The sequence below is a fragment of the Sabethes cyaneus genome, chromosome 3 (assembly GCF_943734655.1).
Source record: "Sabethes cyaneus chromosome 3, idSabCyanKW18_F2, whole genome shotgun sequence".
In the NCBI taxonomy this organism is placed as follows: domain Eukaryota; kingdom Metazoa; phylum Arthropoda; class Insecta; order Diptera; family Culicidae; genus Sabethes; species Sabethes cyaneus.
Genome location: NC_071355.1, coordinates 82,218,169 through 82,230,128, shown reverse-complemented (window position 1 = coordinate 82,230,128; position 11,960 = coordinate 82,218,169). Strand labels below are relative to the sequence as shown.

At 35.4% G+C, this 11,960-nt stretch overlaps 1 protein-coding gene across 1 annotated transcript; it reads left to right on the top strand.

Annotated features, from left to right (window-relative positions):
• The first annotated feature begins 3,431 nt into the window (after window positions 1–3,431).
• On the top strand, window positions 3,432–8,760 carry LOC128743876 (ras-like protein family member 10B). Its single transcript, XM_053840562.1, has 5 exons — window positions 3,432–3,575; window positions 7,908–8,144; window positions 8,222–8,335; window positions 8,516–8,583; window positions 8,640–8,760. Exons 1-5 carry the CDS (start codon window positions 3,510–3,512, stop codon window positions 8,758–8,760), a joined length of 606 nt encoding a protein of 201 aa, XP_053696537.1. The 5' UTR covers window positions 3,432–3,509.
• Window positions 8,761–11,960: the final 3,200 nt, after the last annotated feature.

Below are 11,960 nucleotides of genomic sequence, written 5' to 3'. Positions count from 1 at the left end.
AATCGAGCTCAAATCGTACTTGAACATAAACCTGAAATTAGGCTTGAGATTGGACTTGGAGTTAGACTTGATATTGGACTTGATAACGAACATGAAATTGATCTTAGCTAGCTCGTAAAACCATCCAAACGGTTACAAATACATATGTTCAAAATGTCAATCTTACGTTATAAACAATACGAAAATACGGCTTTTTAGAATTGAAAAAGTATTATGCCCGCATTAAAAGTGCATTTCTTGACCAAACAACCGGATAAACATAGCTGTAAAAGCGTTTATACAACCAAATATTGTTTGCCTGGTCTAACGAACCAGACATTGTATCTGCGAATCTGAACTGGAAACCACTATTAGAGTCAATATGATGTAGTGCGGTTGCGGCACTGTTTCTATTTTGGGCCTACCCTCTGTTCTCCACATCCTAGGAGTAAAATATTAATTATTACCAATATACACTACTATGGTTTCACATTCGTTTCGAGGAGATAAATTGATTCTTCAGGTACAGATAACATGAAAACAGAGTTGACCCAATAGTTAGAAGCATGCCGAAAATACCATTTAAAGCTCTGTAGACTCCGGAAAGCGATTTTAGCACAGAGAACAGATTAACAGGCTCGAAGGAAGTAATCGATTTTTTGTGTGTAAAATCTGTCGGTGGCGCCCTCCAGAAATAGTTTGCCAAACGCATCAAAAAATATCCATGTACCTTTATCAATATATCTTTGTGCTGGAGTTACATAGCAGCGATGGCAGCGACATCAAGATTTAGTTTGCCACTTACTGCTCGAGGGGTGTTCTATTGAAGGATTACTCGTAGATTACATAAAAACCTTTTACACACTTTTTGTCGATTACCTGGTAGTCTGTTCTCTGTGATTGTAGCACCAAAACTTTACTTTGCCTTTAGGAATAGTTTCCAATCTTTCGCTACCTTCTATCGGCATTAAAAATGGATATAAAAATGGAAGTTCAATCGTGTAACAGTTTTATTTTTAATGCCTGAGAATTATAACTATGCTTTAGTGTGTCAAGACGACAATGTAATTGTTTTTATGAAAATGTAGTCATTATTTATAGTTTGTGGTTGACCATCTGCTTTTATTCTTTGATATTACGGTGACATTGCAAACACTAACTTTCAACTCTTCTCGTTGGAAAGCGATTTTCCACGAAAGGGCGAGAAAAGGTAACAATTTATGTTGAATACTTTTGCTTTTATTTGCATTGTGGACCTTTAACCGTTCACGATCTATCTTTGTTCGTCTTGATTTGCAAACCAATATTCATGGGAAAACAAATTCCGAGTTTCAGTTTTCTCCACCGTTCTGTTTGCCAACACATTCTACACCGCTCTAATTGAATTTTGTTACTGATTCCGTAAACAAACATGTGCCTATTTGCTTATCAAGAGCCGATATCACGTGAGGCATATAACGGTTTCTACTCTCTACCCAATTGCTAAAACAGCAAACGTTCACATTTTGATAGACCGGTTAGGAGCAAACTGTAGCTAATTAAATAGCGAAACTTTTCGCACAATGTGTTTCCCCCAGGCTGGGGTTCCAACCGAGGGATAGACAAACACCGTCTGCTCATTCGAGCATATCCATTGAGGTTCGGAATAGGAATAGAGAATCGCAACCAGGAATCGATTGATTTTCATAACAGATTTGAACTGTTCTGAAACCTATCCTATGCTACCCCTGAAATCTTTGTCGTCTAATAAATTACAACCCTTGGTTGTTTTGAATGTAAGCGAATCCCCACAACAGTAATTAAAATCATGCTTTCGCGTTTTCTACGTCCCAATAAATATTTGCAACCGAATGAAATCACCACTATTTTCTTTCAACGTCTAAATAAATATATTTCGTTCCGCTCACCAATTGTACAATTGCACAAGTCTCCTCTGAGTTGTGAGTTTCCTGCTAGAAACGGTGCGGCAGTGATTGATTCGATATTTTTTATGCGAAAATTCGCTAGAGGTCGCGTTGTACAAACGGAATAAATTTTTCCTATACCTACTTTTGCAGTCTTGCTAAATGTGAATGAGATAAGTGAAAATAGATGTATGTTGCTATTTATGAGAATGTATATTGGTTTCGAGAATGGTCCTTGATTGGGGATGTGTTTCATCTGAATATGAGATACAATGAAAGTAACAATATAAGGCGCATTGACCATTGTTATCAAAAATTTATATTTGTTTTACGTAACGTTGACAGAGTCTTTTATTGTATATCTAATCTCTTCAGTGTGTTAATTGCGATTCGGATGAATTTAGCTTGGTCTAAGAAAGTTAACATAAATTGTTGTTATGAAAGCCCAAAAGCTGATCTTATTTTGATTGCTTATAATACCGAAATAATACTAATTGGCGTAATTAGCTGGCCAAGACTCTGCACCTCAAGATTTTCTTACTTGAAAATGCTAAGCAACAAATTACCCTGCGGCAATAATTATCATGTAGCGGATCGCCACGTAAAACGATAATGTTTCTCCGTTCATTATAACGATAAGGCAAATAGCAGTTCTTCAAGCGATATTTATTGACGATTAGACTAATTTTATTTCCTGTTCCGTTTCTAGCATGCCGAACGATTGCTGGCATACCATTAATAAACGGCACAAAAAGCTCCATGAATAATGGTGCTTGAGGACAATAAAATATTCGAAGTGGATTAGTGATTACTAGAGTAGAAAAGCATTAGTAGTTGTTTGCAATCGATGAGCTAGTTCGAAACCAGTTGCCTGCGGAACACGACATCCGATGTCCAATATTTATGGCCAGAAAAGTTGAGAAAATCCCACGAAAGACTTTCACACGATCTACCGAACAACTGCAACTGAAGTAAAAGCATAGCCATAAAGTGTTCGAAATTCGATTTAACGAGGACTCCATCGTGCGGCAATCGAATACCAAACTGTCGTCTAAGCGTTCAGCTCTCGTCCAGTCAAAACCATTCAGCACAATCGCAATCCGAAACGGAGAGGGAAAAAAGTCACGACGTTCAGCCCACCTGTCGGAGTAACGAAAAGTGTTTGCCATTAACCTAATCAAGTTTGTCGTAAAAATGTGGAATCGCATCTCACCAACCAGTTCCAATAAACTGTTGCTCGAACATGGTAATAATAGCAATATTATTAGCAATAATAACAACAATAACATTAGCACTGTCTGCAAACGCTCCGGTAAGGCAAGTGCTGCCCTTGATGCTGCATTTTCCGTCGCTGTTAATCCTGGCATTGCCTCTATAAATTCCGCAGCAACGGCAGCCACTGCCACCACCATTACCACCACCTCTGCCATTACCAATAATAGTAAAAATTTTAGCACAACCAAGAAAAATATCACCACTACCAACACCACCACCTCTACCATTACCAATACCACCAGTTGTAGCAATAAGCCCAACAAAATACTGTCGATCGATATGGAAATCCGTATACAAAATAAGTGTATTTCAGCATAGCGGATCACTCTGGAGGGACCGGAACCCCCCTGGATGCAAGGCCCCCTCAAGGTGGCATTCCTGGGGGCCTCCGGCGTTGGACGTACCAGCATATTGCAGGTGATTAGCTCGAAAAGAAGATTGTTGTAAAGCACATATACCTGCTGAAGGTTGCCGAAAATGAATTGATGCCATTTCAAGGGAACCCACAGTTAATATTATACGATTTATCTTTTAAAAAAAGCAATCCTGCAGTTAGAGTCCCCAAAATTACGTGGGCTTATAATTTTTTTTTTTAATTTTTAACTTTTACTTTTACTTGACTTTTACTTTTACTTGAAAATTTAACCTCAACTTCCATTTCGCACTTCTTACCTCCTATTTCCTACTTTTTGCTTCTTACTTTTAACATTTTACATTTTACATTTTGCATATTACTTTTCACTTTTTACTTTTTAATTCTTATTTCTTACTTAGTTCTTTCTTCATACTTTTTACTTCTTACTTCTTACTTTTTACTTTTTACTTTTTACTTTTTACTTTTTACTTTTTACTTTTTACTTTTTACTTTTTACTTTTTACTTTTTACTTTTTACTTTTTACTTTTTACTTTTTACTTTTTACTTTTCACTTTTTACTTTTTACTTTTTACTTTTTACTTTTTACTTTTTACTTTTTACTTTTCACTTTTTACTTTTTACTTTTTCCTTTTTACTTTTTACTTTTTACTTTTTACTTTTTACTTTTTACTTTTTACTTTTTACTTTTTACTTTTTACTTTTTACTTTTTACTTTTTACTTTTTACTTTTTACTTTTTACTTTTTACTTTTTACTTTTTACTTTTTACTTTTTACTTTTTACTTTTTACTTTTTACTTTTTACTTTTTACTTTTTACTTTTTACTTTTTACTTTTTACTTTTTCCTTTTTCCTTTTTACTTTTTACTTTTTCCTTTTTACTTTTTACTTTTTACTTTTTACTTTTTACTTTTTACTTTTTACTTTTTACTTTTTACTTTTTACTTTTTACTTTTTACTTTTTACTTTTTACTTTTTACTTTTTACTTTTTACTTTTTACTTTTTACTTTTTACTTTTTACTTTTTACTTTTTACTTTTTACTTTTTACTTTTTACTTTTTACTTTTTACTTTTTACTTTTTACTTTTTACTTTTTACTTTTTACTTTTTACTTTTTACTTTTTACTTTTTACTTTTTACTTTTTACTTTTTACTTTTTACTTTTTACTTTTTACTTTTTACTTTTTACTTTTTACTTTTTACTTTTTACTTTTTACTTTTTACTTTTTACTTTTTACTTTTTACTTTTTACTTTTTACTTTTTACTTTTTACTTTTTACTTTTTTCTACTTTTACTTTTTACTTTTTACTTTTTAATTTTAACTTTTTACTTCTTACTTCTTACTTCTTACTTTTTACTTCTTACTTCTTACTTCTTACTTCTTACTTCTTACTTCTTACTTCTTACTTCCTACTTCTTACTTCTTACTTCTTACTTCTTACTTCTTACTTCTTACTTCTTACTTCTTACTTCTTACTTCTTACTTCTTACTTCTTACTTCTTACTTCTTACTTCTTACTTCTTACTTCTTACTTCTTACTTCTTACTTCTTACTTCTTACTTCTTACTTCTTACTTCTTACTTCTTACTTCTTACTTCTTACTTCTTACTTCTTACTTCTTACTTCTTACTTCTTACTTCTTACTTCTTACTTCTTACTTCTTACTTCTTACTTCTTACTTCTTACTTCTTACTTCTTACTTCTTACTTCTTACTTCTTACTTCTTACTTCTTACTTCTTACTTCTTACAACTTGGTACTTCCAACTTCTTATTTCAAGCTTTGTACTGTCAACTTTTTACTTCTTTTTTCATTCAACTTTTTACTTCTTTTTTCTTTCAACTTTTTGGAAAGGGGAGAAGATTTCGAAGCGAAGGATGATTAGTTGAATGAAAATTTTCAATGTAAACCAAAACCATATTGGGTTGTGCAATGGCAGGTGGGGTCTTCTGATTAACCGCACTCTGGTGTGTTTTTTTCTTTTATATGTGACTCTATATTCAATTTTTTACTTCCGACTATTTACTTCCAACTTTTTACTTTTTACTTTCAACTTTTGGCTTTTAACTTTTTTCTTTCAACTGTTTACTTCCAACTTTTTACTTTCAATTTCTTACTTCAAACTTTTCACTTTAGTTTCGATTTATAGATATTGATTTTTGATGTATAATTTTTGTCTGCTGTCTCGTTTTAGATTTAATACTTTTGGTAATTATTTTTTTCTTTTTCTCTTTTTGTTTGTTGCCATTACAAATATTTTATTAACCCTCCGTTACTCGCGCTGTTGTATTTTGTACGTCGCCTGTAAACCGTTAACTTTATCTCGGTATATCTCGGGATTCCAGCAATAAAGAAAATTACTGTTTTCAGCAAAATTGATCCGCAGACCAAGATCTTTCAAACGGTGGAAAAAGTTTCATAAGCTTTTCAGCAAGTGGCATTAGTATTCGAGTGAATTCTATTAGGTTTTAGCATGCCTATAAATCGAAGTTGACGCGAGTAACGAAAGGTTACGTTTTTGTCCTTCCGGTGTAGGGAAACTGAAAGGAGGGTGGGTGAAAAAATTTAAAAGATTTTTTTAAACGAGCAAAAAAAATAGGGTAAATGATCCATTAGTTGCGCCACTAAGCACAATATAACTTCATTTTGCTTGTTTACTGAGGTGTATGCTTCAATTAATGCTTGTGGGATATAAATTTATTAAATACAAGGTATTTGTCACAAGGCAAGACAATTGCTTTCGTTGTACGAGAAGCATTATAAAGTAAAAAAGAATTTTCCGATTCAATTATATTGTACCAACAGTTGCGCTAATATTTCCTTAATTAAGTTTGATGTTCCTTTAATTGTGTTATTCCATATACATTGCTAGGTTGCTAAGTGAAAAAACATCGTAGCAAAACTATAGATGAGCGCCTATAGTTGTGCGCTCCAACTGCGCGTTAGATTTTGGAAAATTGGCATTTTAGCAAATAATGCTTTAATTTTAAATGGTGTAGTCTAACTACCAATACTTCTAAAAACCTGATTTATATAATGAATGTAATTGTTTTATCTAAAATGCTACGAAGACGAAAATATGCATTAATAATGAATAGTAGCGTAACTATTGGCAACCCACGAATTATTTTTATGCCATCCGATTTTTCCAGCCAATTTAAAAGGGCGGAGGGGGCGGGGTAACAAAAACGTTAAAAATAATTTGCAATGGCCTTCTTGATTTTTAATATTTAATGTTCGATATGTGAGTTTTAATTTTAAGATTTTTGAATTCTTTTATTTTTGATATTGGGTTTCCAGTTTGGGATTTTTATGTTAAATGTCTGAATTTTCCAGTTGTATTTTTTGAATATTGTTGGGGCGAACCAACCAACGGTTGAAAGCCCCATCAAATAGTAAATAAATAAATTTTGAATATTGATTTCATTTTCCTTGAATTACTTTTAGTTTTCCTTTAATTACTTTTTTCTTTTGAATTAACCTGTGACTTTTAATTTTTAAATAGGTAAGTTTTTTTTATTCATGGTTTTTGACTTTTGATTTTTTTACTGTTGACTGTTGACTGCTGACTGTTGACTGTTGACTGTTGACTGTTGACTTTTGACTGTTGACTGTTGACTACTGACTGTTGACTGTTGACTGTTGATTCTTGAGTCTTGACTCTTGACTTTTGATTTTTGTTTTTGTTTTGATTTTTGACTTTTGACTTCTGACTTTTGACTTCATACTTGTGAATTTTGACTTTTGTTTTTTCACCCTTCACTTTTAACTTTTGACTTTCGAGTTATAATCTTTGATTTTTAAAATTTAATTATCGAGGAGTAAATTTTGATGGTTTATTATTTTCATACTTTTATTCGCGTTAAATTTATGTGGTTTTTACATTTTAGTAGGGGAGAGTAGGTCTATAGATCATCAGTCTACAGTATAGCAGTGGTTTGATGGAGATTTGTGAATGGAATACACTTTTGTGGACGAAAAGATTTCAAAGAATTCTCTGGAAATTCTTTTACCATTTCTTCGACCAAAGTTTCAATCAATTCTCATACCAATTTTCGAAGTCTCAGCTGTATAAATTTGCAATTAACACTCATTATTATACCAGAAACGAAAATTGCATCGATTTAAAATAATTCAAAAGCATATATAAACGCAGGTTCTTAATCATGCATTGTGTTTGATTGTCATTATGCTGTCGTTTGTTTCCGGGTAATCATAGCGTGAAGACTTTATCTGCAGATAAATATTTAATGAATCAATCGGCAGATGCAATTGATAATTCCCAATGCTTTTTCAATCACCACAGCCGAAATATCGACGGGCAAGCGTTGCATCGCAAAATTAATGTACCTGAACAAACTTTTACTTGCAGCAATTTTTCAAGCATGACTTCCCGAAAAGTCACGTCCGCACCAGCCGGCGCACGGTGTACCGCAGCTGTCTGGTGTGCGACACCTGCATCCGTGAGCTGATGGTGATCGATGTGCCGCCGCAGAGGCGCTTTCCGGTCGACAATCTCGCCGAGTGGAACAACGGGCACCCGCTGGGGCTGCGAACTGTGCACACCTACGTGCTGGTGTACGACATGGGCAATCTCGAAACGTTCCAGGTTGGTTGGTTGATTCCATGGGGTTAAAGAGCAGGTGAAAAAGTTATGAGTCTACGTGATTTCCTGTTCCATTTCAGTACTGTCGCAGCATGCGTGATCAAATACTAGAGAGCTTCTGTCATCGTGATTTCAAAATTATGGTTGTGGGCAACAAAGTCGATCTGGTATCGGAAACTATTCCACACACTCAGGTAAGCGGTTCGGTTTATTACCGATGGCTGTTTCATGCTTACTAACTATCAATCGAGAATTTAATATTGTTAATATTGTTGATTCAATGGAGACGAATGGTTGTTATACATTGTCTTTTTGCACCATGCGCCTCCCGCAGAACAGGATATTATTTTTATAATACGGTTATTTTTCCCTAGGAATTAAAGGACATTTCCACTTTGGTTAGGAAACACTGGCGCTGTGGCTATGTCGAATGTTCCGCGAAGTAAGTTTTTCATTATTGCTTACGCCCACTGCAACAAACGACTTCTTCTTTTGCAGGTACAACTACAAAATCGGTGACATTTTCAAAGAACTGATGGGTTATCCGGTGGGTGGAACAGCTGCTAAGCTAGAATTTTCCCAGTCGATTAGAAGCAAAAACAAATGCACAATTCTCTAGTAGTAACTATGCGAGCTGGCTGAGTGTGTGGTCCGTAAATAATTCACTGGCATTGGCAAAGTTTTTCGAAGCAGCCAGCTTCAAAGTTGTGATTTTGAGTGAGAAAAAAAGGTCTGGTAAGCAGATCTGCGAAAAATGGCCAACTAATGCCATTTCAAATCAAGTGGAATCTAATCATATTAGGTGTATAACAGCAGCAGTTATTGAAATGTAGATTTAAGGAAACATTACAAAATCCAATCACGTTGACTATTGATACCTAGCAGTTTATCGCAAAACCAATTGACACAATTTTACGTGTCGTTCACTGGACTGTGTGTATAGAATAACATTGCAGCGTAAGACAGCAGAAAGGATGTGACTTGAGCGGCAAATTGCCCATTATGGCACAAAGAAGTTGTAAAGATAAGAGGAACGCATTTCGTTACCAAAGGGGAAAAGTATCGCACTAAGTGGCCATATATATGTGTGTGTTTGAGTGTTTGTAGATAAGTTCAAACAATATGTTAAGAGCAACTACCGTGCTGTGAGGTAAACTGTTTCCATTGTAAAAAGTATCGAGTTTGGCTTCGAACCGGATAATGAGTGCCAATATTATTAATTTTACCTCGTTACACGGTCAAAAAAAAAAATAAGAAGTAAATATCAGTATACCCAAAGTAAAATGCCCTCAGGCGAACATCGACGTTCAGATGACCGTTAGGCTCAATGTGTATGTTTACAATGCACACAATTCGCGTCCTGGTTCGCAATTGCTAAAAAGACATACTGGAATAATGAATTCATATATTACTTAAACAACCAATACATACACATACACAGTATACCGACAGCATTTGGGAGAAATATTGTAAGGGCTTTGCTTCGAATACGAAATCGAAACTGTAGCAATATACAGTCAACATTTTGTTGCAACAACTCATGTCACGAAATACCTACGCGAGAAAAGAAAAACGAAATGATGGGGAAGCACGGTCTTTTGTGATGTACGAGTCCTTGGGTAATCAATCATATTCACGAAGAAAAGGAAAATTATATTAACGAAGCATGCGGTTTAATTAAATTCTAACTCGGGAATTAAATTCTTTGCAAGTTAGGTATTATATTGCTTCATACCCCAAAGGATATAGAATTCGGTCACGAAAAGTGTTTGGTTATATTTTATTTATGCAAACAATTTATGCTTTAAAAACCGTAGAAATGTGTAGGACCTTTCGATAGCATCGATTAGCGTTACAGAATGCAGCACTACTGGCACTCAAGTCCACCAAATGCGTGTCCAAGTTAGTTTGGGATTGCAGCACAGCATTGAGGGAGCTCTCCCGCCAAAACAAAGTTTTATTACTTTGGGTGCCCGGTCACAGCGGAATCGAGGGCAATGAATTTGCTGACAACCTAGCAAAACAAGGATCGGCTCAGCTATTTATTGGCCCTGAACCGTTTCTGAGCACCTCCACATCTGCCGTGAAAGGGGAATTGATGTCATGGGAAAAGCTAGAAATAGCTAAACAGTTCATCTACTCAAACCCTGCAGTAGCTAGCTACTACTCCATTTAACTCCTAGTGAATTACGCACAATCACAGAACTTGTAACAGGACACAGCCCTGCTGTTTATCATTTAAAGACTGTCGGCAAGGCATCATCTGACACCTGCCGCTTTTGTAACTCTGAACCTGAAAGTTCAGCGTATCTGCTCTGCAATTGCGGGGCTCTTGCTTTATCAAGGAACAACTTTTTCGGAAGTTTCCTTCTTACACCATATCAGGTATGGAGCCTAAATCCTAAAATGGTCATTGGCTTTATTAACCATGTAGTACCGAATTGGGGCACAGGACAATTATCCGGCTCAACTCCATCAATGGGTATGAGCGGTCGGTAAACTGTGTACAGCAATCGGGGCCTGCCACAAAAGACGATCATTAAGACTGTCGCAGAGGCCTTTTAACCCAATGCCCTCCTGGCATGCAAAAAAACTATTCAATTGAGTTGGGAACTCACTTTAAACCAGCTGGATATGAACAAATATTAAACAAAAACTGCAATGTTACTGTCCAGTGCTTAGAAATCTCATATCATTTTATGCAATACACCTGAATTAGTACAATATATTGCTCCTTCTTTGCTGTTTCTAGTACAGATGAAATGAACTCAGCATTGCCGACCTGAAACCAACGATTCGGGGGAATCACTTGCGTTTATGTTCGTGTTGTTTTCTACATTCATTCATTGTTCATCCATTCTTGACAATAGTGAATGAAACGAAATTACAATACACGTATACATTGCTCCGAAGTTTTATTTATTTTTCTTTCAGCCAAAGTTTGGTTAATTTCAAAAAGCGGGCAGTTTAAGAAAACTAAACTATGAAATCTAAAATATCAATAGTCAAGAACAAAAAAAAATTGACTGACACGTCGGTCGAGCAATCATTCAGCATTGCAATTTATGCATCAGTTGTTTTGAAGGGTAGAAAACTGAGAAAGACAAGCATTGTCAGCAGTTCAGTTGTCATGTCCATGGGTTGGCAGATAAAAGAATACTACCAGTGGTAAAACTATATGCGCTGAATGCATTTTATATTCGTCTTCATGCATTCATGCGGTCTCGGTTCCGTAGGCCAGCATGTACTTCGTTTTAGACGCATTCACCTTTAACCCAATAGTTTCTGCTTCACGTTTTATTTTGGTGTACTGTTCAGCCACCGCCACATGAATCGACTGGATTTGTTGAAGATCGTGCCCGCGTGTTGATATCCGCTCAGTTCATAACACCTTGTAGCGCTATTCAACAGAGTTTTGCACGGGCGAACATAACCTCGCTTTTTTGACGTCTATCAGTGGTTTGTTTACATCGACTTAGAATGCGGGTTAAAATGATAAAAGTGAATATTGTTAAAGGTGTCTACGGCAGGGCAGAAAAGCACAAAAACTGCCATTCCAAGTAGTTTGGAGGAGAACACTGTCGCTTTTGAGACGTTTAACGCTAATGTATGAATATCGCGTTTCCAAAATTCGACTAACAGATAGTAAACAAGCCACGAAAGGATGTCAAACGGATGAACCGCATTCATTCGTGACGTCAGCATGCAAAACCTTATAGCAGGCATGAGAGACCATAAGCTTGACGAAGCTTTTTGGGTGATTCGAATGAAGTTGACAATTCATCCGAATTCCGAGCAAGGCACTGAGTACCATCCATC

Coding starts and splice junctions, on each gene's coding strand:
- LOC128743876 (XM_053840562.1), top strand. CDS start 3,510: ATGCAAGGCCCCCTCAAGGTGGCATTCCTGGGGGCCTCCGGCGTTGGA. Junction 8,336..8,515: donor AAACTATTCCACACACTCAG/GTAAGCGGTTCG, acceptor ATTTTTCCCTAG/GAATTAAAGGACATTTCCAC. Junction 8,584..8,639: donor TATGTCGAATGTTCCGCGAA/GTAAGTTTTTCA, acceptor CTTCTTTTGCAG/GTACAACTACAAAATCGGTG.